The sequence below is a fragment of the Cannabis sativa genome, chromosome 8 (assembly GCF_029168945.1).
Source record: "Cannabis sativa cultivar Pink pepper isolate KNU-18-1 chromosome 8, ASM2916894v1, whole genome shotgun sequence".
In the NCBI taxonomy this organism is placed as follows: Eukaryota; Viridiplantae; Streptophyta; class Magnoliopsida; order Rosales; family Cannabaceae; genus Cannabis; species Cannabis sativa.
In genome coordinates, this window is record NC_083608.1 from 22,965,116 (window position 1) to 22,992,180 (window position 27,065).

Consider the following 27,065-nt stretch of genomic DNA (forward strand, 5'->3'; position numbering starts at 1 on the left):
TAATAATTTAGACATAAAATGCGACTCTCTAAAGGCCCAACGTCACTTTCCACAGCTTCCGAACACAATCACAGAAATTGAGTAATTTTCATAAAATAGCATAATAACATAAATGGTATTAAATACCTTTCTAAAATATGCATTTCATAAATATTAATTTAATCTCATACATAAACCCTAATTATTTAATAATTCAAAGCATTAACCATATGCGGTCTTTACAGTTATTGAATTTCAAATCTGTGGTATTTTTCTATTTCTGAAGTAAATCTTTAACGATGCTTTTGTTTTCATATTATTATACTCTCTTCATTACCAAGTACTCTATTTAATTTATGGTGCTCTTTTTATGCTCTTCTTTAGCTGCTCAAACACGATTTTATAGTGATTATAAATCGTTGGACAGTTGGGATTTAATGCATATCTCTAAAAGATACAACTTTATGGGAATCCCTCCTAGATGTTAAGAGAGTGTGTAACGTCCCCGCTTCAAACCTCCATTGGGCCCTTACACCTACAGACTAATGGCTCTTATACACGGGTACGTGGCTACTTTCTGGATTGATGACTCCCTACAGACTAACACGAGTGTTTCCAGCGTACTTTGTTCTCACTCGCACGCTTCCTAGGAAAACTTCCCAGGAGGTCACCCATCCTGAAATTGCCCCAAGTCAAGCACGCTTAATTGTGGAGTTCTTTCATGATGGGCTACCGAAAAACAAGATGCACCTTGTTGATATAGGTAGTATCAATCAATCCATTTAAGCCCTCTTCAACTGTGTAGTCCCACACCTACACAGTCTCAGAATCATCCCACTTGACCTTCCCAGGCGATGTGGGATTGCACAGCTTACCCGGTATTTCCTCTTACGGATCACGGGACTGCTGACTGTCACAATCACCACCCTACGGGGTCCGACGTCCTCGTCGACCACACTTCTGACTGGGTCAAGGCTCTGATACCATTTGTAACGTCCCCGCTTCAAGCCTCCATTGGACCCTTACACCCACAGACTAATGGCTCTTATACATGGTGTTGCTATAATTTTAAACACTACGCAACTATACGCAATCAAGTAGTAAATCTCACACAGGTGAGGTCGATCCCACAGGGAATTGGATTAAGTACCACTAAATTATACTTATGATTCTATTCGGTAAATCGCAAGCAATTATGATTTAAAAACAGTAAAATATGAAAGAAATTCAGAAAACTTAATAACACAATTTAAAGTTGAGCAAGATGAGATAATAGGGAGGAGAATCCTGCTGTTGTTTACCCAAATCGTTAATGATTAATTACTATCCTATTCTTGGAGTGAATGACAGATTATGAAATAACCTAGCTCCTTTCAGATCTTCTAGATTCTAAACCACATGTTATCTAATTAATTCCTTAATTAAACTAACATGAAATCAGCATTAAGTAATAATCTACTCGTCACATAAGTCATGCAAATACTTTCGTTTCACATAGAACATTGATTATCTTAATTTTAGCATTCTCAATTCTCACTTTTTAGATTTCGAATTGAGATCATAGAGCATGCACAAGGTGATCAATCTTAAACATGAAATTAAGAACAAACTAAGATAATTTCACACACATGAATTGAGGAATGGTAATTAAACATTAACTAGGCAAAACATTAAACAACAATCATCATCCTCCCTAAATGGGAAATTTAGTTCAGAAACAAATCCATAACCATTCCTATAGCAATATTCAACATAAAGAAATTAAAGAGGAATAAAGAAAAGAACTGTTGGTGGATGAATTATGGATCTTCACTTCAATCTCTGTGCTCTTCCTGCCGCTCTCAGCTGTATTTTAGGGTTTCTGATCGCTCCCCTGGACTTCCAATCGCAGTTTTCTATTTATAACTGAAATTTAGGGTTCGATGGACGAAAATGCCCCTGGTCCGTACGGGATCTCGCCGCGGCTAAGCTTCCTCTCGCCGCGGCGAGATAATTGAAAATAAGGGGTCTCTCTGTATCTTTTAAATGGCCGCGGCGAGCCTCTTCATCGCCGCGGCGACTGAAGCCTCCTAGATTTTCGAAATCTAGCCGCGGCCAGGTTGTGTTTAGCCGCGGCCAGATGTGCACAATTACTCAGAAATTGTGTTTTCTTCGGCTCAGCACATCTTTTAACGAATTTCTGCACCCGAGACCTCTTTTATTCCAAAGAACCTGAAAACATAGAAAACAAGCGTAATTCCGTCCCAACACGGCTAAAAACGCACATAAATTAGATCCAAAACATAGGCTAAAAATAGCCTAACTGTTAAATGCCAAAATATTACATATTTTATAGTGTAAAAAAACAAAATAAAATTAATTCTTTATAATATTTTCAAGAAATTAATGCAATATATTATTATATTGAAAATATTTTATTTAAGATTAATTTTATCTTTGTTTATAAATAATAATAGTATTTATGGCATAATTGAGAAAAAGAAAAATAAAAAGTTAAGAAAATGCATTGTATTTATTTAAAGAAATACAAATTAATTAAATTTTAAATAAATATTTTCATTAAAATTATTGTGATATATTTTATGTTGAAAATATTTTGTTTGGATTTAATTTTGTTTGTGTTTGATTGAGAAAATAGCATTTGTGAAAAGAAAGGAAAAGAAAAAGAAAAATGGTAAAAATGTGATCCAAAGCAATGAAAAATGGCATTTTTGAAGCCCAAAAGAGAGCACAAACGGACAAAAGCCCATTTGGCCCTCTTTCTCTCCCAGCCAACAGCCACGACACGTGGCGGTCTCCCATTCGCGCGCAGAAGCCCAGCAGGAGCCTGACCCCAGCCGCCTCTCTCTGCTCCCACGCGCGCGTGACGCGCACGGCTTCTCCTTAGCCGTGCGTGCGCGCCACTTCCCAGGCGCGCGAGTGGCCTTCGTTTGGTCCGATTCTCTTCAGCCAAAAGGTGGCTTTCTCTCCTCTTGCCACGTGTCAAGTTGCACACCAAAGCCACCAATCCGAGCTTGACACGTGGCACTCCGAAAATTAACTTTTGGTATTTACAATTTTACCCACATGCAATTTGTAATAAGTTTAATTGCGTATTAGTCCTTTTACCCTTCTATAAATAGAAGCTTAGGTTTTTAGAATTCGATTCTGATTTCGATTTCGGACGAGAAAAATCCGGAAAACGCTCGGAAGCGCTCAGTGTTAGTTTACCGCTTTCTTAGTTAATTTTCTTATGGGTTTCTAAGTTCCCTTATTATTAAGGAGGACGATGAAACCTAGTGTATTTAATTAAGTATTTATTTTTATTTTGATTCTCAGTACAATATATGCTTATGATTCTCGCTTCTTAAAATAATTTCTTTCATCTTTAATATCAAGTATTTTTGATAGTTAGAAATTATTTATGCTTGGTTCCATATTTTATTAAAAATAATATTCTTTGATTTTTTGTATTTACATTAAATTGTTTCACATTTAATGCTTAGAAGTTATAATTTTAAAGCGAAGGAAAATCTATTTTTTATTAGAAAATAATTGGTTTGATTACTGATTAAATTATGAGAATCAATATAAACATAAATATTTTTATATACACTTAAGTGGATTCTGAACCCTTAATAATATCCCAAAATATTTCTGAAAATATTTGTTACTGTCATTTTTATTGTTTAAATATTTTATTTTATTTTGTTACCAAAAACCTTACCATTTTCGGAACTAGGTTAGAGTTTTATTAGCTTAGATTAAATAAGTATTTTCTTCGATTTCACGCAATTCCCACGGGTTCGACCTCGTTCTTCACAATCTCAATACTACAATAAAGATTCGTGCGCTTGCGAGTTGATAAATGTAAAACGTACCATTTTGGTATACAACAAGTTTTTGGCGCTTCTTGTCCGTGAACTGCAAGAAGAAAAACTACTTTAATTCAGGTTGGTATAATTCTTCTACTAGTTATTATATTATATATATATATTATATATTACGTTTCTTAATAGTGAAGTAAGATTTATATATATAATTATATTATTATTATTATTATTATTATTATTATTATTATTATTATTATATATTACAGTAAGTAAGTGTTACTTACTGTTAATTATATTTATATATATAAATTTATATTATATTATTATTATATATACATTACTTAACTATTAAGAAAAGCATATTATTAATATAATTATATATTATAAATTATAATTAATATTAATATTTATATTTCTGTCAAATATATACATATTATTTATTTCCCGTTATATTTTAAATTCTGTCTTTATTTCTGCACATATATTAATATTAGTATTTATATTTCTGTCAAATATACATATTATTTATTTCCCGCTATATTTTAAATTCAGTCTTTATTTACGCAATTATATGGTAGGCACCGCCTCCTAATTTTTTCATGTTATTTTAATTTTTGTGATACTTAGTGTATGATTCGCTGGGAACGAAATTCTAAAAATCGTTTGGTAAAAAGAAAATTATTGTGGGTTGAAATTAAAAGTGAAAATTCTGACATCATGGAACCAAATCAAGTAAATGTGGAAGAAAAAACTCTTATTGATCATTTTTCTCCCATTTCTGCTAATCCACCATCATGCATTATTTTTCCTGAAACAAATGCTACACATTTTGAACTGAAACCTTCCATAATTCAACTATTGCCATCTTTTTATGGGTTAGGTAAAGAGGATCCATACATGCATGTGAAAGATTTTTTAGAAATTTGCTCTACATTTAGATTTCAAAATTTTTCTGATGAATCTGTTAGGCTTAGACTTTTTCCATTCTCATTAAAAGATAAGTCTAAAGCCTGGTTAAATTCACCCCCAGCCCGATCTATTTCTACTTGGGATGAATTAGTTAATAAATTTTTGTCCAAATTTTTTCCCATGTCTAAAACGGATAATATTAGGAGAGAAATCTCCGAATTTTATCAGAAAGATCACGAAGAATTTTATGAATGTTGGGAAAGATTTAAAGATTTATTGCTAAAATGTCCACACCATGGTTTTGAAAAATGGAGATTGGTAAAATACTTTTATGATGGATTATCTCCCTCAAACCGACAAATGGTACAATCAATGCACACTGGAAAATTTTTGCAATTTAGAGGGGATGAGGCTTGGGAGTCTCTTGAGAATCTTTCTGTAAATTCTCAACAGTGGAATTGCCAAGATCCTAGATCGAAAGCTTCCAACACACCTAAGAGAGGTGGAATTTACGATGTCAAAGATGACGTAGATATTAAAACATCATTAGCAAATCTAACTAGGAGAGTTGAAGCTATGTCATTAAGTCAATCCATGAATACTCCTATACATAGGAATGAAATTTGTTCCTTATGCTATAGTACAAGTCATAGTGCCCAGTCATGTCCATCATTGCCTATATACCAAGAGGCATTTTCTGAAGAAGTGAACGCTCTTCAAACTTATGGGAAATCATCTGATAGCCCATTTTCTCAATCCTACAATCCAAATTGGAGAAATCATCCAAATTTTTCATGGAGACAAAACCAGCCTCCAATGAATCAAGGGCACCAGTACAACACGCCCAATCAGAGTCAAGCCCAACCTAATATGCCATATCCTCAACAACAAAGAAAACCATCTTTAGAGGATACACTACAACAGTTTATGCAAACCACCCAACAAGCTTTACACACAAATTCTCAATCCCTGTTAAAGCTTGAAACACAAATGGGTCAGCTTGCTACTGCTGTAGCTGAAAGGGAAAAGGGAAAACTTCCCAGTCAACCCATTCCAAATCCAAAGAGCCAGTATGAGGTAAGTACATCTAGACCTGTTGAAGAAGCTAATTCAATTTCTATCCTTAAGTCTGGAAAAATTATTGAAAAACCTGATTACATACCTCAAACTGATGCTGAAATAAACAAAGACTCATTGAAAGAAAATGAAAAGAGTCAGCCTGAAAGTTCACATTCCAAAGACTCGGTTGAAGAATCGAGTCAAACCTTACCGTTCATTCCAAAAGCTCCATTCCCACAAAGATTGCTCCCGATCAAAAGAGGTAGTCAGTATGGTGACATCTTAGAGGTATTCAAACAAGTAAGTATAAATATCCCTTTCTTAGATGCCATTAAGCAAATACCTGCCTACTCTAAATTCTTGAAAGATTTGTGTACTGCAAAAAGAAACACCAATATTCTGAAGAAGGCATTTTTAACAGAATAAGCCAGCTCTATAATTCAATATGAAAGTCTTGTTAAACACAAAGATCTGGGATGTCCCACACTTCCATGTATTATTGGTGATCATGTGATTAACGAAGCTTTACTTGATTTAGGACCTAGTGTGAATTTGTTGCCTTATTTTGTTTATAAGCAACTTGGTCTAGGGGAAGTGAAACCAACATCTATGATACTTCAGTTAGCTGATCGTTCTGTGAAAATTCCTAGAGGTGTCATAGAAGATGTTTTGATTAAGGTAGATAAATTTTATTTTCCTGTTGATTTCATTGTTCTTGATACTCATTTTGTTGAAGACATAAGTGCTCAAATTCCGATCATTTTGGGTAGACCATTTTTAGCCACATCAAATGCAATCATCAACTGTCGTAATGGTGTTCTTAAATTATCATTTGGAAATATGACTGTTGAGTTGAATGTTTTTAATGTTGCTAATAAATCTGTTGATTGCGATGATGTATATGAGGTAAATTTTATTGATTCTGTCACACAAGATTTCATGCTAAACAAAGATAATTCTTTTGAAAATTGTGTAAGTCATTTTGGTATGAATTTTGAAAGTTCTTTTGATAGTGTAAATTCTTTGTTAGAGTCTACACCATTGATAAACACAGAAGAGTGGAACACCAAAGTTGAGTCAATTGAACCCTTTCGCCAATTAGAATCACAGTCACTCCCTGAACCACCAAAGTTAGATCTAAAGGTTTTACCTGAAGATCTAAAATATGCATTCCTAGGAGAGTCAGAAACCTTCCCTGTTATCATCGCATGCGTTAGACAAGAAACAAGAAGAGAAATTGGTACAAGTTCTTAAGAGTCACAAAGAAGCCATAGGGTGGACCATGGCTGACATCAAAGGAATTAGTCCTTCGGTGTGCATGCATCGAATCCATTTAGAAGAAAATGCAAAGCCATCCCGTGAGTGTCAAAGAAGGTTAAATCCAAATATGAAAGAAGTAGTGAGAGATGAAATACTTAAAACATTAGATGTGGGTATTATATACCCAATTTCTGATAGTTCATGGGTCAGTCCGATCCATGTTGTTCCTAAGAAGTCTGGAATTACTGTAGTCAAAAATGCAAACGATGAATTAATCCCCACTAAAATCCAAACTGGATGGAGAGTGTGCATTGACTACGTAAAATCGAATAGCCTCACCAGAAAAGACCATTTTCCCATTACCCTTCATTGATCAAATGCTTGAAAGATTAGCTGGTCACGAGTACTACTGTTTTCTCGATGGTTACTCGGGATACAACCAAATCCCGATAGCACCCGAGGATCAAGAAAAGACCACCTTCACATGTCCTTATGGAACATTTGCTTATCGACGCATGTCTTTTGGCTTATGCAATGCACCTGCGACGTTTCAAAGGTGTATGATTGCAATTTTTTCTGATATGGTTGAACATTTTTTGGAAATCTTTATGGATGATTTTTCTATTTATGGATCTTCTTTTGATGAATGTTTACACCACCTGTCTCTTGTCTTGATTCGTTGTAAAGAAAAGAATTTAGTGCTAAATTGGGAAAAATGTCATTTTATGGTAAAACGTGGAATTGTCTTGGGACATGTGATTTCATCTGAGGGAATAGAAGTTGACAAAGCTAAAGTTGATCTTATTTCAAAACTTCCACCACCTAAAACTGTGAAAGAAATTAGATCATTCTTAGGTCACGCCGGTTTCTACCGGAGATTCATAAAAGACTTTAGCAAAATTTCACGGCCTCTGTGCCATTTACTTGGAAAAGATAATGCATTTGTTTTTGATCACGATTGTCATATTGCTTTTGAGAAATTGAAAACTATGCTAACTACTGCACCCATTATTCAACCTCCTGATTGGAACCTTCCTTTTGAAATAATGTGTGATGCTTCTGATTATGCTATAGGAGCTGTCTTAGGGCAAAGAATTGATAAAATACCACATGTTATTTCCTACTCTAGCAAAACTCTAAATGATGCTCAATTAAATTATTCCACAACTGAGAAAGAATTGCTTGCTGTAGTCTTTGCCTTAGAAAAGTTTAGGTCTTATCTGTTAGGATCTAAAATAATTGTTTATTCTGATCATGCTGCCTTAAGATATCTTTTGTCAAAGAAAGATGCAAAATCACGTTTAATCCGTTGGATACTTCTTTTACAAGAGTTTGATCTAGAAATTCGTGATAAAAAAGGGTCTGAAAATGTTGTTGCTGATCACTTATCTAGGCTAGTTATTGAAACTAGTAAAGAGCCTACCCCTATCACCGAAACTTTTCCTGATGAACAATTGATGCATGTTTCTTCTCTGCCTTGGTATGCTGACATTGTGAATTATCTTGTTACTGGTGAAATACCATCTCACTGGTCTAAACAAGATAAAAATAAATTTTATTACGAGGTGAAAAATTTTATACGGGATGATCCATACTTGTTTAAATATTGTCACGATCGAGATAGTACGTAGATGTATCCCGAATTGTGATCAAACTAAAATCATATCTTTTTGTCATGATCATGCCTGTGGAGGCCATTTCAGTAGTAAAAAGACTGCTGCAAAAATTTTACAATGTGGTTTTTATTGGCCCACAATTTTTCGTGATATATATGCATACTGTAAAGCATGTGAACGTTGTCAAAAGTTAGGAAGTCTGTCTAGAAGAAACATGATGCCTTTAAACCCTATTCTTATTATTGATGTATTTGATGTTTGGGGTATTGATTTTATGGGACCTTTTCCTAACTCGTTTGGAAATTTGTATATTCTTGTTGGAGTTGATTATGTTTCAAAATGGGTCGAAGCTGTTGCATGTCACACAAACGACCACAAAGTGGTGGTTCGTTTCTTGAAAGAAAATATTTTTTCCCGTTTTGGCACACCACGTGCTATCATTAGTGATGGAGGTACACATTTTTGTAATAAGCCATTTGCACATCTCATGAAAAATTATGGCATTACACACAAAGTCACTACACCATATCATCCTCAAACTAGTGGTCAAGTTGAAATCTCTAATAGGGAAATAAAGCACATCCTAGAAAAAACAGTCAACCCAACTAGGAAAGATTGGTCCCTGAGACTAACTGATGCTTTATGGGCATATCGTACTGCATACAAAACTCCCATTGGAATGTCACCTTACCGCCTAGTGTATGGAAAAGCCTGTCATTTACCTGTAGAGTTAGAGCATAGAGCCTTTTGGGCAATTAAACAACTGAATTTTGCTCTAGACAAAGCGGGAGAGAAAAGAAAGCTCCAATTAAATGAATTGGAAGAACTGAGAAATGATGCTTACGATTGTGCAAAAAGTTACAAAGAACGTACAAAGTTGTATCATGATAAGAACATCTTGCGAAAAGATTTCTCCACTGGTCAGAAAGTTCTTTTATACAACTCTCGCCTTCATCTGTTTCCCGGTAAGTTACGTTCTAAATGGACTGGTCCATTTACTGTTCGTACTGTTTTTCCTCACGGAGCTGTTGAAATTGAAAATTCTAAAACTGGTAACATATTCAAAGTCAATGGACAACGGTTGAAACCATTTTTAGAATTAACACCACCTGAAGTGGAGGAAACACTCCTTCACGATCCAATTTACCAAGGTTAGTGAATTCTTTCACTACTGGTCCTATCTTTAATTGCTTTCTTTATTTTCAGTATTTTAGTTTATTTTCTGTCATTTGTTTTTAGAAAATTAACATCTATCACTGTGCATATTCTCCGTTTTTCAGTTCTCATCTCATGTTCTTATCATATACATATTTAGACATTGAGGACACTGTCTCATTTTAGTTGGGGGTACTGAGTATATTCTTGCGTTAAGTTCGATAAATTTCTTACCTTTTTGAAAATTTTGAGTCAAATTCTGCTGCTAATTATGTGAATAAATAAATATTGTGTTAGACTAGTTTATACTATATTTAGTTACTTAGATAGTAATTCCAGTAAAAATTGCACAAACCAAACATATGATTTGATTGTTTTTAACACATTTAATTGAGAAAAATCTTAAGTTAAAAGCTTTCATTTTTTTTGTGAGAAGTGAGAATTGAGAAAACGATTTTTTGAACATATATTGATCTTCTGAATTGGTAAAATCGAAATTTTTTTGAAATTTGAAAATATGACAATTACTAGAGGGAAACTTTTTTGTTTAGAATTGAGCCTAATTGTGAATTTATTATCTTTATATTTTCTTATCACATGTTGCCTCTTGTTAAAAAAGAAAAAAAAGAAAAAAAAAAAAAAAAAGAGTAAAAGATATATATATTGTGGATATTGCCCTTAAAAAAAAATACATATATCTCAAATAAAGAGCAATATCTTACATACTATATATATAAAGAAAAAAAATCAAACAAGAGCAACATTTCTCTATCAGCGTAGCTTGGTCAAAATTCAAAATATACCAAAAAAAATTTTTGCTATGGTAAATAATTATTGTGGATATTGCCCTTAAAAAAAAATACATATATATCATATAAAGAGCAATATCTTAGTTTTAATCATTTAGCAAAGTAAAAATATATATATATACCGGTAAAAATATATATGCATAATATATATATATAGAAAAAAAAATAATAATAATAATATATCATCATCAATCAAAAGAGACTTTGCTATAGTTTATTTTTCGTAAATTTTAGTCACGAAAGAAAAAAAAAAAAATCGTTGTTTATTTCTTTATTTTGGCTCTAGATATTGTAATGAAATCCCGAAGTTAACTTGTCATTTGAATTTCAAAATATTTTTTGGTTAGCCTATCTATGGGTCAATAATTGTTTACATTGTTCGTCCTAAAAATCTTTATCCATTTGAGCGTCAATTAATATATCTTTCCAGCTCCAAGAGTGACAACCCTTCCTCTTTTCAAATATTTCAATACCTGTGAGGATTTGGAGTTGAGACTTTTTACTTTAAAGATTTTTCAATATTATACGTGTTTATGATTAAAGCAAAGAATATGATTTGAAACACACACACAAAAAATCTGGAATTATATCTATTGTAATTTTTTATATATAGTATTTTCTAGAGTTTACACCAATATTTTATTTTGTTTCGATTAGTCAGAGTTTGTTTGATTTGTTCATTTTGGTAATATTTTGTTATCCGCTTGAATTGCTAGGGACTAGCAATAAGCTAGTTGGGGGTTGTGTTAAATGCCAAAATATTACATATTTTATAGTGTAAAAAAACAAAATAAAATTAATTCTTTATAATATTTTCAAGAAATTAATGCAATATATTATTATATTGAAAATATTTTATTTAAGATTAATTTTATCTTTGTTTATAAATAATAATAGTATTTATGGCATAATTGAGAAAAAGAAAAATAAAAAGTTAAGAAAATGCATTGTATTTATTTAAAGAAATACAAATTAATTAAATTTTAAATAAATATTTTCATTAAAATTATTGTGATATATTTTATGTTGAAAATATTTTGTTTGGATTTAATTTTGTTTGTGTTTGATTGAGAAAATAGCATTTGTGAAAAGAAAGGAAAAGAAAAAGAAAAATGGTAAAAATGTGATCCAAAGCAATGAAAAATGGCATTTTTGAAGCCCAAAAGAGAGCACAAACGGACAAAAGCCCATTTGGCCCTCTTTCTCTCCCAGCCAACAGCCACGACACGTGGCGGTCTCCCATTCGCGCGCAGAAGCCCAGCAGGAGCCTGACCCCAGCCGCCTCTCTCTGCTCCCACGCGCGCGTGACGCGCACGGCTTCTCCTTAGCCGTGCGTGCGCGCCACTTCCCAGGCGCGCGAGTGGCCTTCGTTTGGTCCGATTCTCTTCAGCCAAAAGGTGGCTTTCTCTCCTCTTGCCACGTGTCAAGTTGCACACCAAAGCCACCAATCCGAGCTTGACACGTGGCACTCCGAAAATTAACTTTTGGTATTTACAATTTTACCCACATGCAATTTGTAATAAGTTTAATTGCGTATTAGTCCTTTTACCCTTCTATAAATAGAAGCTTAGGTTTTTAGAATTCAGTTACAGTTTCAGTTTCAGACAGAAAAATCCAGAGAAAACGCTCAGAGCGCTCAGTGTTAGTTTACCGCTTTCTTAGTTAATTTTCTTATGGGTTTCTAAGTTCCCTTATTATTAAGGAGGACGATGAAACCTAGTGTATTTAATTAAGTATTTATTTTTATTTTGATTCTCAGTACAATATATGCTTATGATTCTCGCTTCTTAAAATAATTTCTTTCATCTTTAATATCAAGTATTTTTGATAGTTAGAAATTATTTATGCTTGGTTCCATATTTTATTAAAAATAATATTCTTTGATTTTTTGTATTTACATTAAATTGTTTCACATTTAATGCTTAGAAGTTATAATTTTAAAGCGAAGGAAAATCTATTTTTTATTAGAAAATAATTGGTTTGATTACTGATTAAATTATGAGAATCAATATAAACATAAATATTTTTATATACACTTAAGTGGATTCTGAACCCTTAATAATATCCCAAAATATTTCTGAAAATATTTGTTACTGTCATTTTTATTGTTTAAATATTTTATTTTATTTTGTTACCAAAAACCTTACCATTTTCGGAACTAGGTTAGAGTTTTATTAGCTTAGATTAAATAAGTATTTTCTTCGATTTCACGCAATTCCCACGGGTTCGACCTCGTTCTTCACAATCTCAATACTACAATAAAGATTCGTGCGCTTGCGAGTTGATAAATGTAAAACGTACCATTTTGGTATACAACACTAACAAACTCCCCCAAATTGACTCTTTACTCGTCCCCGAGTAAACTAGGACTAAACTAAAAACAAACTGACAATGATAGCTAAACTTTCCAACAATTTAATTGTTACCACCACCTGCACAACTTCAATCCATCAATAACCAGAATTTCAATTTGCCAACTCTAAGAACTAAGTTGAATGTGCAATTTACAAGTAAGTAATTCATACAAACATAAAACATCGCAATTGCCATCAATATCACAACTGTTCTAAACTTTCCAACATCCCACTAACACATGATCAATAATTTTGAACGACATACCTCTCTCCACTAATGTTGACAAATTTCTATTTGGAATCAATAGGTCTTTTTCGGTTAACATCGCATGGCTTAGGTACATGGGTAGGTGAGAAGTCATTTAGGCTATACTATACCATAAGCACTATTAACCAAACAAGCTTAGACATTTATTTTGCATTCTTTCCATATATCCCAAAAACAGAAATAAGAGATTGCAATTTTTCTTATGTGTGTACCTCATAATTTTCTTAACTTTTTTTTTCAAGAAGACACATTTTTTTTTTCTTTCTTTCTTCTTTTTCATAGGCACAACACACAATATTATTCTTTTTTTTCAACCTCTCATTCCTACACTTTATTTTTCCACTTACAGCACTTATCCCCCCAAACTTGCTTCAAGGCTCATGGCATAATAAGTTACGTTCAGGGTGAAAAGAATTTAAGATACGAATTCAGCTCAGTTAAAGTGGTGAAAAATTTTTAAAACAGGCTAAGGCTCAACTTTGGGTATACTATGGTAAAAATTTCTAGGTAGGCTTGAAAGGCTCAATCGTTCCAAAGAAAACTTGCCTAAATCACTTTCCAAACAAAAAAAATATCAAGGATTTCGCTTCAAGAGAGTATGTCATACAAATTCTATTCCATGTACAATCAATCATTCCACAAACCAAATAGAACAGAGGTGATATGTGAGAATAGCAAATGTTTTAAATCTACATGAATCACTTCCTAGCACACATCCATCTTAATTCAAACAGTTGCAAGTCAAGCACACAGTTATGTTTTAATCCATTGCACAAGTGAATAACAACAATTCAATCAATCTTTCAATTTAGCTATCACGCAAGACTAAAAAAAACTAAAACAAACTAAACTAGAACAAATAAACGCGAAAAAAATTAAGTTTCCCCCCCCCCCCCCCCAAACTAAAATGCACATTGTCCCCAATGTGTGAAAATAAACCAGGGTGAGAGAAACTTACCTGAGCCTTTCTTTGGAACAACTTGGACTGGACTCACCCATTTACTGTCTGAAATAGGATATGCTACCCCGGCATCTAACCACTTCAAGACTTCTTTTCTGACAACCTCCTTCATTGGTGGATTTAATCTACGTTGTGCATCAATGGTTGGCTTCACTCCTTCCTCCATTAAGATTCTATGCATTACAGTTGAAGGACTGATTCCTTTAATATCTGCTAAAGTCCATCCAATGGCTTTTGTATGCTTCCTTAGAACCCGTAATAGCTTGTCTGTCTCTACAGAAGATAGGGAAGAAGCCACAATAACAGGAAGTGTCTTATTTTCTCCCCAATATTCATACCTGAGATGCTCTGGTAGGACTTTTAACTCTAGTTGAGGAGGCTTTTCAGTAGATGGGGTAGGCTTTGTTGGTATGACTCCTAACTCTTCATAATATTTTCTATTCAGCGGTCCATAAGAATCGAGCCACAAAGCATACTCATAAGCTTCCTTACCGTCTTGTTCCACCACCTCTTCTTGTACCAAAGTCAGATTAAGAGGGTCTTCAGCATGCGTCTTTGTCTCCACCAACTGGTCCACCACATCAATTGCAAAACAGTTGTCACTAGCCGTAGGATAGGTCATTGCTTTGAGCACATTAAATACAACTTCATCTCCTTGTACCCTTAGCTTTAACTCTCCTTTCTGAACATCAATTAGTGCTTTCCCTGTTGCCAAGAAAGGTCTCCCCAGGATGATAGGAACATTACTATCTTCTTCCATATCCGAAACAATGAAATCGAGTGGAAAGATGAACTTGTCCACCTTTACTAACACATCCTCAATGACTCCTCTAGGGTGAGCTAGCGATCGATCTGCCAATTGAAGAGTTACAGTAGTTGGCTTTGCTTCACCCAATTTTACCGCAATCTTTTAAACAACCGACAAAGGCATTAAGTTTATACTGGCTCCCAAATCACATAGTGCATTTATTCCTTCAATTTTACCAATAGTACAAGGAATAGTGAAGCTCCTTGGATCTCTGAGTTTTGGAGGGAGTTTCTTCTGTAGAATAGCGCTACACTCTTCAGTTAGAGCCACTGTCTCATAGTCTTCCATCTTCCTCTTCTTTGACAAAATTTCCTTCATAAACTTCACATAACTTGGCATCTGCTCTAGAGCTTCAGCAAAAGGAATGTTAATGTGAAGTCTTTTGAAGACTTCTAGAAACTTGGTGAACTGCTTGTCTAAGCTTGACTTTCTGAGCCTCTGAGGATAGGGTATTTTTACATGATGATCAATACTAATCGGTGGAGACTGTGGTGGTGGTGCTGGGCTGTCAGTAGCCTTCTCTGCTGTTGGTGTTGGTGTTTGCACTGGTTGAGCATTTATTTCTTCGTCTACCTCAACTGGTTGTGGTAACTCGGGCCCATCATACTTCTTACCGCTCCTCAGGGTAATTGCCTTGCAATTTTCTTTGGGATTGACTTCAGTTGTGCTAGGCAAATTTCCTTGAGGGCGGGTTGCTACCTGAGTTGCTAGTTGGCCCATCTGAGTCTGCAGGTCTTTAATTGAAGATCTAGTTTCAGTCATAAATTGGAGCAGTAAATCTGTCTGCAAACTAGAACTTCCACCAGAGGCTTGTTGCTGATTAAACTGTTGGTTCTGATTTCTTTGTTGATAGAACCCACTATTTCTTCGGTTGTTACCCTGGTTGAACCCATAATTGTTGTTGTTGTTGTTCTGTGAAAAATTCCCAATGGCTTTAGCTTCATCCATTGGCAAATCATCCACATCTGCTTGACACTCCGAAAAGTGATGACTTCCTCCACATAACTCACAAACAATTTGGGCTTGTTTAGCTTGCCCTGCAATTATTTTAGTCAATGCCTCAACCTGAGCTGTTAACTTTGTGATGGCATCAACTTCTAACACACCAGCTACCTTCTTAGATTGACTCCTTTCAGTTGGCCACTGCTGATTGTTTAGAGCCATCTCCTCCAATAGATCATACGCCTCATTAGCACTCTTTCTCATAAAAGCTCCGCCCGCTGCTGCATCTATTAAAGTTCTAGTATTACCAACCAGCCCGTTGTAAAAGTTGTGAACCAGCATCCACTTCTCTATACCATGATGAGGACACCTCCTGATCAGATCTTTAAACCTCTCCTAAGCCTCATGGAGAGATTCATTATCTTGTTGGCAGAAATTATTGATTTCTCCTCTCAGCTTTGCAGACTTGGCTGGAGGAAAGAACTTTGACAAGAATTTTGTTGCCAGATCATTCCATGTGGCAATAGAATTAGGTGGCAAGGAATTCAACCAACTCTTGGCTCGTTCTCTGAGCGAGAATGGAAACAATCTCAGTCGAATGGCATCATCGCTAACTCCATTAACCTTAAAAGTTTCACAAAGTTCCATGAAGTTAGAGAGATGCAGATTAGGATCTTCAGAAGGGAGGCCACCAAACTGAACTGAAGACTGCACCATTTGAAGAATGGCAGGCTTAATCTCGAAGTTGTTTGCATCCACTGCCGGTGGCCTGATACATGACTGCACTCCCGTCAGAGTAGGGAGAATGTAATCTCTCAAGCTACGGCCATTAGCTTGATCTTCCACGGCACCTCCATTATTACCGTTATTACCCCCATTGTTTCCAGCATTATTGTTCACATTGGCAGCCATGATTTCTGATGTTTCAGCAGTTGCTGAAACTCTTTCTTGCCTCTTGTTCTTTCGATTCCTCCTGCAAGTTTTCTCGATTTCAGGATCAACTGGTAATATGACTGTTTGTCCTTGACGGCGCATGCACTTAGGATTCCTGAAATAGATCAAGAAATTATTGCAAGAAAAAGGTTAGAAAAATCAGCAAGAGAAAATATACCAAAGTAGAAGTTAGTATAATTTTATGTAATATTAATCTTTAACAATTCCTCGGCAACGGCGCCAAAAACTTGTTGCTATAATTTTAAACACTACGCAAGTATACGCAATCAAGTAGTAAATCTCACACAGGTGAGGTCGATCCCACAGGGAATTGGATTAAGTACCACTAAATTATACTTATGATTCTATTCGGTAAATCGCAAGCAATTATGATTTAAAAACAGTAAAATATGAAAGAAATTCAGAAAACTTAATAACACAATTTAAAGTTGAGCAAGATGAGATAATAGGGAGGAGAATCCTGCTGTTGTTTACCCAAATCGTTAATGATTAATTACTATCCTATTCTTGGAGTGAATGACAGATTATGAAATAACCTAGCTCCTTTCAGATCTTCTAGATTCTAAACCACATGTTATCTAATTAATTCCTTAATTAAACTAACATGAAATCAGCATTAAGTAATAATCTACTCGTCACATAAGTCATGCAAATACTTTCGTTTCACATAGAACATTGATTATCTTAATTTTAGCATTCTCAATTCTCACTTTTCAGATTTCGAATTGAGATCATAGAGCATGCACAAGGTGATCAATCTTAAACATGAAATTAAGAACAAACTAAGATAATTTCACACACAAGAATTGAGGAATGGTAATTAAACATTAACTAGGCAAAACATTAAACAACAATCATCATCCTCCCTAAATGGGAAATTTAGTTCAGAAACAAATCCATAACCATTCCTATAGCAATATTCAACATAAAGAAATTAAAGAGGAATAAAGAAAAGAACTGTTGGTGGATGAATTATGGATCTTCACTTCAATCTCTGTGCTCTTCCTGCCGCTCTCAGCTGTATTTTAGGGTTTCTGATCGCTCCCCTGGACTTCCAATCGCAGTTTTCTATTTATAACTGAAATTTAGGGTTCGATGGACGAAAATGCCCCTGGTCCGTACGGGATCTCGCCGCGGCTAAGCTTCCTCTCGCCGCGGCGAGATAATTGAAAATAAGGGGTCTCTCTGTATCTTTTAAATGGCCGCGGCGAGCCTCTTCATCGCCGCGCGATCGAAGCCTCCTAGATTTTCGAAATCTAGCCGCGGCCAGGTTGTGTTTAGCCGCGGCCAGATGTGCACAATTACTCAGAAATTGTGTTTTCTTCGGCTCAGCACATCTTTTAACGAATTTCTGCACCCGAGACCTCTTTTATTCCAAAGAACCTGAAAACATAGAAAACAAGCGTAATTCCGTCCCAACACAGCTAAAAACGCACATAAATTAGATCCAAAACATAGGCTAAAAATAGCCTAACACATGGGTACGCCACTCTGGCTACTTTCTGGATTGATGACTGACCCTACAGACCAACACGAGTGTTTTCAGCGTGCTTTGTCCTCACTTGCACGCTTCCTGGGAAAACTTTCCAGGAGGTCACCCATCTTGAAATTGCCCCAAGTCAAGCACGCTTAACTGTGGAGTTCTTTCATGATGGACTACCCAAAAACAAGATGCACCTTGTTGATATAGGTAGTACCAATCAATCCATTTAAGCTCTCTTCAACTGTGTAGTCCCATACCTACACAGTCTCAGAATCATCCCACTTGACCTTTCCAGGCGATGTGGGATTGCACAGCTTACCCGGTATTTCCCCTTACGGATCACGGGACTGCTGACTGTCACATAGTGGCTCCTAGTTAAGGTACTAGATAACTGGTTGCTGGTTTTGGCTGTGATTCATGTTCTATCTGAGTTATTTACTTGTTTTTATATGTTCTGTTTAGGGAGTGATTCTACTTCCTCTGTTCTAATTTATTTTTTCTATTATTATTTAGTCCATTTGTGTCTTGTTTTTAGCTTTACTATTCTGCATCAAGGGCTGGTCTTTGGTTTCTATCTGCTACTCTGAATGTTAGTTTTGTACTATTTTGCACAATGAAATGTTAGTTTTTCTTTTTCTTTTAATTATTTTACTACTTTCTCCAGCAAAGTAATAAAGATATTTATTGTGGAGTCATATATCATGTACTTAAAATATTTGTTCATGTTTACTTGACTATTCTGTAATGGCCCATGTCAGTCGCAACAAGAAATATTTATATTCTAAAAAATTTATTCATTCAGTTTGATTTTGGACTCCTGTTCAGATTGTTTGATTTTTTTTTTCTTGTTGACTTTATGACACTAAAAAAAATTATATTCCAAAGATACATTTTTTTTTTAAAAAAATAGATTGTTCAGATTTTTTAATTTTTTCATTAAAAATTGTTTTCTAATTTTAATATTTGTTGTTAAATTTTAAATTTGATTTTAAAAATTCGTGATCTTTAATTATTAAAACCTAGGATATCAATTTTTTTAAGAGAAAACTATCAGTTTGTGAAAAAAAAAAGTATCAACACTTTACACATTATTTTGCTTTCAATTTCATAAATTCACTATTACTGTGTTTAATATATTTACATTATTTTGCTTTAAATTTCATAAATTCTCTATTATTGTGTTTAATATATTTTACTAACATTTTTTACTTTAATTTTTAATTTTTTTTTTCAAATTACTATTATGTATTCTACAATTATCAACCTATATTATATATTATTATTTTAAAATTATATATAGAAAACACAAACATAAAATAAAATAATATATACGTGACTTTGGCACGTTACATTTATATATATGTATATATATACACTAGCCGGCAACTACGTGCAAGGCACATTGTATGTTCTTTTTGTGTTTTTCTTTTGGAATTTTTTATTAATATTAAAAAATTATATAAGTTAAGTTTTGATTATAATTTTTAAATTATTACTATATGTAATTTATACTCACAGAAGAAAATTTAGCAATTTTTTTCGTTTTGCTTCTTTAATAGAGTACTATGAATTAAAGTTCTTTGTACATTTCAATCTTCATTTTCTATTGATCAACTTAAGTTCTTAGTATCCAACACTTTCTAGATTGTACTACTGCTTCCCCTAACAAGGTATACAATACAATCCTCCAAATAATAATAAAAAAACAAAAAACAAAAAACAAAAAACTTACACTTGAATTAAACAATCTACTAGAAGTCTTGTCTTTTGACATGTATGTGAGGCTATGAGTTTGTGAAGTCTATTTGTCGTGCTTTTGTTGATCGTGTGATTGGTTACTTTCTTGTTTGAGTTATGGCATCAAGCATCCGTAATATGGAAGAGTTGGGACAACAATGGGCGGGTTTACATGTAGAAGATGAGGATGAGATGGGACTTTTGTTCGATAATTCGGAAAACAATTGTTGATGACTTTGACGGCAGATGGTATCTTGTGGGAAAACTATTGTCTGATCGTCCGACAGACTTTGATTCGCTAAGGAATGTTTTGGCATTGCTATGGCGTCCAGGGAGAGGAATGTACGTCAAGGAGTTGGAAACAAATCGATATTTATTTCAATTCTTTCATGAGGTTGACATTAGTAGAGTTCTTGAAGGTACTCCTTGGACTTTTAACAGGAACCCCCTGGTTGTTGAAAGACTAAAGGAAGGGAAAAATCCTAGAAACAAGCCATTGAATACTATGGAAATATGGGTCCAAGTATACAATCTTGAAGTGGGATATCGATCCGATCGTGTCTTACAAGGCGTGGGAGTGTATATTGGAACGTATGTTTCCTCATGTCCGAAAAATTTTGCGGGTATCTGGAGAGACTACTTTAGAGTTCGTGTCTTGATCAATGTGGAGAAACCTCTCAAGCGGAGAATGCGAATTTACAAGAACAAGGTGGAGTGGTTCTGGGCTAATTTTAAATATGAGAGGGTGCTTACTTTTTGCTTCATTTGTGGTATAATTGGCCATTCCGAAAGATTTTGCCACAGATTGTTTGAGGAGTCCTTGGAAACTATTGCAAAACCATACGGTCTATTCATGGAAGCGCCTGATAGACGACAATCACGACAGATCGGAGCTCGTTGGCTAAGAGACAATATGGGACAACCTTTGGAGGCTGGCGCCGACCAATACTCACTGGGAAATCAGAGTACGGGGTGGTTGATTCTGACCGTGATTTTAGAGATGTAATAATGGCAGATGGCGTGGCTAATGGAGAGAAATCTGGGATGTTAAGGGAGGTTGGATTGCAATCGGTTGGGGGCAAAAATCATGGAAAAAATCAGGGTATACTAGCTGTTGATTTAGAGGAGGGAAAGAATGAAGATATTCAACAAGATGGTCTTCTTATTGCTGATTTGAAGAGGAGGCGCGTAAATGAGGGGAGGGGATTGGAGTATTTAAATGGTGAAGATGGGGGCCCAATTCGAGTTAGTGAAGAAGGGTTCAGAGGCCCACTTCTAAGTGGGGGTGGAAGGAAAAATGATATTCTTGTAAAAGAGGGTAGTGGGAAAGGAATTGACCAAATGGATAATAATGGGCCGGTTGTGGAGGTTTTGGAGGAAAGTTCAAATACCAACAATGGCATTTTTCCAAAAATGATTTTTTGGCGGGTACTCAAATAGGGGCCCGCCTACCATTATGAGTTTACTAAGCTGGAATTGTCGAGGGCTTGGGAACCCGAGGGCTATTCAATTCCTTAAGGAAATCGTTTTCCAAAAGAAACCCAATGTGATTTTTTTATGTGAAACTATTTGCAAAAATGACAAGATTAATTATGTTAAAAGGTTGTTGGGCTTTGAAGGGAGTTATGTTGTTGAAGCTAGGGGTCATAGTGGTGGCTTAGCCATGCTATGGAAGAAAGAAGAAGAAGGTTAGCTCCTTGGTTTCAGCCAAAACCACATCAACTTGGAGGTTCGATTAGAGGGTTGCCTGTTGTTTCGTGCGACTCGGTTTTATGGAGAGCCCCAGAGAAGTCTAAGAGGCAATACTTGGCGATTAATTCACCAACTTTCAGGTCAGTACTCTTTGCCGCGGTGTTTGTTTGGTGATATGAATAACACTTTGAGTCATAGTGATAAGAGAGGTGGTAGATCCTACCCAAATTGGCTTCTAAATGGGTTCCAAGATGTGGTCTCTGAATGCCATCTTATTGACATGGAGCTAAGGGGTTATCCATTTACTTGGGAAAAAGGGAAGGGTACTAGTCAATGGGTTGAAGTTAGACTTGATAGGGCATTAGTTAACCATGATTGGCAAATGTTATTTCCCTCAGCCTCTCTTGAAAATATCGAAGTAACGGTGTCCAACCATTACCCAATTTGGGTTAACCATGCCGTGTCGAAACCCATCGTTTTCAAGAAGAAGTTTCGGTATGAAAATGCGTGGTCCTGGGAGCCTATGTGTAGACAAATTGTTCAAGCCAATTGGGATAGTATTCCCAATAGTACTCTAAATGTGAAGCTTCACTCGTGCAGTACGGCATTGGCCGAATGGAGCAGTGATATCACTGGTACTTTTAATAAAAAAAAATAAAGACTTGCTACAAGATTCTGAAAAATCTGAAAGGTAGGAGTGATCAATTGGCTGTCTCGAAATACAAGGAGACTCAATCTCAGCTTTGTGAGGCTTTAACATAGAAAGAGATCTTTTGGAGACAACGGTCTAAGCAATTGTGGTTACAAGCCGGAGATCAAAATACCAAGTATTTTCATGCTTGTGCTAGTAATCAGCGGCAGAATAATCAGATTGTTAAACTTAAGAATAGCGATGGTGTGTGGGTTGATTGGGATAGTGGTCTTCGGGAGGTTATGGTAAAGCACTTTACTAATCTTTTCACTGCTTCGAGATCGAATGGGCATCGGGTTATTGACTGTATCCCGGTCAAAGTTAATGCTGATCAAAATCAAGATTTACTTATTCAAGTTGAGGATATTGAGGTTCGAAAGGCTCTTTTTCAGATGCACCCCGACAAGTCACCCGGTCCAGACGGTTTTAATCCCGGTTTTTATCAAAAACATTGTGGGAAAGGATATAGTCGACATGATCCAACGATTCTTTGCTTTTGGTGAGTTCCCTGAGTATTTAGCCGAGACCAACATACTGCTTATACCAAAAAAATCTCAACCAGTAAGTATGAATGACTTACGTCCGATTGCTTTATGTAATGTTATCTACAAGATTGTTTCTAAAGTGTTGGCGAATAGACTCAAAGGGGTTCTTTCAAATGTTATTTCAGAGACCCAAAGTGCTTTTTTACCGGGGCGTCTAATCACGGATAACATATTGGTTTCGTATGAGATAATGCATTATCTTAAACGGAAGCAAAAAGGAAAAAAGGGCTTCATGGCTATTAAATTGTATATGAGCAAAGCGTATGACAGAGTGGAATGGGGCTTTTTAGAAGTTGTGTTGAGAAAGTTGGGGTTCCAGGAGCAGGTGATTCGGTTGATTATGAAATGTGTTGGCACAGTTAGTTATAACTTTGTGGCAGGGGGCTAGAAGTTGGGCCGATTGTTCCTAGTAGAGGATTAAGACAAGGTGATCCTCTATCACCTTATCTTTTTATTCTTTGCACTGAAGGATTTTCTGCTCTGTTAAGAGACTTTGGGAAGAGAGGTAGGCTTCATGGTTGTAAGGTTGCGAGAGGGGCTCCTATGGTTTCCCACATGCTTTTCGCGGATGATAGTTATATCTATTGTCAGGCTTCAGAGGAAGGCATTTTGAGTATGATGGAATTGTTGGATTGTTTCCAAATTGCTTCGGGTCAACAAGTGAATCTTCAGAAGTCTTCTTTGTTCTTCAGTCTGAATACATCTCTTGAAGATAGAAACAGAATTTCCACCATTATGGGGATTAATGAGGCTGGAGAAAATAGCTTTTATCTGGGTCTTCCTAATACTTTGGGGCAGAATAAGACTGCTTTGCTTGGGTTCTTGAAGGACAAGATGAGGAAGAAAATTCAGAGTTGGGAAGGGAGATTTTTATCTAAGGCGGGTAAAGAATTACTTATCAAAACCGTGGCACAATCTCTCCTGAGTTATGCCATGAATGTCTTCTTATTACCAATTGAAACTTGTCAAGAGATGGAGCAATTGATGTACAAGTTTTGGTGGCAAGCCTCCACCAAAAACAACAAAGGGATTCACTGGAAGAGTTGGGATAGATTAACTGAGCATAAGTCCAAAGGAGGAATGGGTTTTCGTAACCTTCGTGATTTTAATATCAGTTTATTGAGTAAACAAGGGTGGCGTCTCTTGTGTCAGCCACATTCTTTGGTGGGAAGAATTTTCAAAGCCAGATACTACAAGAATGGTGACTTCCTCTCGGCAGAACTAGGAGCCAACCCAAGTTTTGTCTGGCGTAGTATTCTTGAAGCTCAGGATGTGGTTCGTGAAGGGGTTAGATGTCGAATTGGTAATGGGTCTTCAGTGAGTGTTCTTCTTGATTCTTGGCTGCCGGATGTTGATAATCCAAAAGTAACCTCTACTCACCCGGCCTTGTTAAGCCAATGTGTTAATTCGTTGATGATTACTGGGGAGTATGCTTGGGATGTAGACTTGGTGCTTGATCTGTTCAATAACCGGGATGCTAATTTAATACTTAGCATTCCCTTATCTTCAAGTCGGGTAAATGACACTTGGTATTGGTGTTTGGAAAAAACTGGGCATTTCACAGTTAAATCAGCGTACAAGTTTCTTCAAATGCGTAAAGAGACAGGTTCCCAACCGAACAGCTCTCTAGTTTGGAATGGTATTTGGAAACTACGTGTTCCCCCCAAGGTCAAAGATCTTTTATGGCGTGCGGCTTCAGAATGTCTTCCTACAAAAACAAGACTGCAATCTAGACATGTGCAAGTCGACAATCTCTGTCCTAGGTGTGTTGTAGCACCTGAATCTCCTTTTCATTGCTTGGTGGATTGTTTGTTTGCTCAAAGCTATTGGGAGCATGCAAGTATTGATAAGAATGTTCAAGGTGTTGTTTCTTTTGCTGGATGGTTGGAAAAAAATGTTCAACCGAGTGGATGAGGCTACTAGAATTAGCATTGCCGTGACTTGTTGGGCCTTATGGAAAACTAGAAATGATTTGGTTTGGTCTGATAAGATTTCTACAACAGCTAATGTATCTCTTCTAGCCCAAACTACTCTTGTAAATTGGTCTCAAGCACAGGACAAGTCTTTAGTTCTTACTGCCGGTTTTTTAACTGAAGCAGCTGGCTTAGATAAATGGCAAAAGCTGACTGCTCCCAGCCTTAAAATCAACACAGATGCTGCAATATTTGACAGCGGTGGTTCGTACAGTTTCGTGTGTGTGGCAAGAGGTGCAGCAGGGGAGTTGTTGGAGGCTTTAACATGCTGTCGTGCAGGGATAGTGCAACCTGAATTGGCAGAGGCCATGGGTGTTCGAGAGGCCCTCAATTGGATAAAAAAGAAAGGTTGGATTGGAACAATTGTTGAAACCGATTGTCTAACCGTTGTTCAAGCAATTCAGAGTAATCTTCCTTTACTTTCTTATTTTGGGAGTATTATTTCGAATTGTAAAGAGTTATTAAAACAATTGTGTGGTGTTTCTGTTAATTTTATTAAACGGTCTGCTAATAGTGTTGCTCACTCGTTTGCTCGAGCTTCCTATTTTATTGCTGATCGTACTCTTTCAAGCAACGATGTTTCTACTGAGTTGCTTCATGTAATCATGAATGATTGCAATCAATAAAGTTGATGACTTTTCTTCAAAAAAAAAACAATTAATTAAAAATACTTTTGATTTATTTAGTATTTTCTTGATAAATAAATTATATAAGTTGGTAGTGTTGTCATTTATTTGACCATATATTCCACTAAATGGATGCATATCAATTGTGGATTTATTTTTTCTATTTAAAACATTTGATATAATAATAAAAATATTATAAGTTTTATTGTATTAATTATTTACATAAAATATTATATTACATACGAGTAAGTTTTAAGTTCTATTTTTTTTAAATAAGATGGTTAATTATTTTAAAATTTTTACATAAGGTTGTTATTCTAATTTAAAATATTAGTTATATGTAATTTATAATTTAAGATTAACAACTTCATCTTCTTTTGCTTCTTCAATATAATATACATTAAAATTCTTGTATCTTTGAGTATTCATCTCCACTTGATTAGCATAATTTGTAGTATCTAACACTTAGTTGTTAATTCATTAGAAACACTTTCAATATATTTAGTATTTTTTAAAAAAAAAATAAATTATAAAAATTGATATTAGTCTTCAATTATTAATTATTGTAGTATGTAATAAATAAATAAATATGTATATATTGAAATCACACCTCTTCAGAATATTCTATTATTTTTATCGCATAACAACCCAAAACTTGTTCTGCTTTGTGACCAAACATAATAACAAATACTCTTCCAGTGTCATCTTTTATTTCAGCATGATACTTTTGCAATATGTTTGGTTTTATCTATTTATAAAAGAATAGATACTTATCTCGTAGTGTAGCTGTTGATATCCACACAAACATTTAAATCTTTCGTTGTATTTTTTTAACTCCTTTGTTACATCCAGGACATGACATATTGTAGAATATTGTGATATATTTATCATAATAATTTTTTCTTGTATTCAAAATTTTACAACCTAAATTATATTATATATATATTAGTTAGAAATAATTTTTAGTTTACATTATTTTACGTAAAGTAATAAAATTATATTTACTTGAAATAATTTTAAACAAAATAAAATATAAATATTTATCTTCATTAGTTGTAATGTTGTCATTAAATATTGGATATTCTCGATTTTAATAATTTTTCTTACTCCAACTAATGCTGAAGATACTGATGGATATGTACGACTTTTTTAAATATATTTTTTATTTTTAATTTATTCTTATCTACCCTGAGAAATGTTAAAATAATATATTGTTATAATTAATTTTTTTTGTAATTTTTTTTAATCTTCATTTATTCTATAATATATAAGTAATTATATTTATTTAAGAAATTACTATTTTCTCATTGTTGTTGTTTGTTGTAGTTAAAGATTGATTTAAAGTTAGTCATTTTTGTCGTTGACAAAGTTAAGCCTAAACATAAAATTAATAAATTAGATGAAGAAATTATTATCTTTAAAAATTAACGGT

The 27,065-nt window shown here is 34.8% G+C and overlaps 2 protein-coding genes and 2 non-coding genes across 4 annotated transcripts; 3 read left to right on the forward strand and 1 right to left on the reverse strand.

Moving 5' to 3' along the window:
* Positions 1-4,895: 4,895 nt before the first annotated feature.
* On the reverse strand, positions 4,896-5,002 carry LOC115703320 (small nucleolar RNA R71). The gene has a single exon (XR_004009095.2). It is a non-coding gene; the product is annotated as a small nucleolar RNA R71 (small nucleolar RNA).
* Positions 5,003-16,284: 11,282 nt separating this feature from the next.
* On the forward strand, positions 16,285-16,391 carry LOC133030675 (small nucleolar RNA R71). The gene has a single exon (XR_009684221.1). It is a non-coding gene; the product is annotated as a small nucleolar RNA R71 (small nucleolar RNA).
* Positions 16,392-20,287: 3,896 nt separating this feature from the next.
* On the forward strand, positions 20,288-21,112 carry LOC115699973 (uncharacterized). The gene has a single exon (XM_030627517.2). The coding sequence runs from the start codon at positions 20,288-20,290 to the stop codon at positions 21,110-21,112; it is 825 nt and encodes a 274-aa protein (XP_030483377.2).
* A 2-nt stretch (positions 21,113-21,114) lies between these two features.
* Positions 21,115-25,633, forward strand: LOC115699974 (uncharacterized). Its single transcript, XM_061103241.1, has 7 exons — positions 21,115-21,534; positions 21,692-21,794; positions 21,939-22,433; positions 22,607-22,860; positions 22,952-23,367; positions 23,415-24,702; positions 24,809-25,633. Exons 1-7 carry the CDS (start codon positions 21,115-21,117, stop codon positions 25,631-25,633), a joined length of 3,801 nt encoding a protein of 1,266 aa, XP_060959224.1.
* The last annotated feature ends 1,432 nt before the right edge of the window (positions 25,634-27,065 follow it).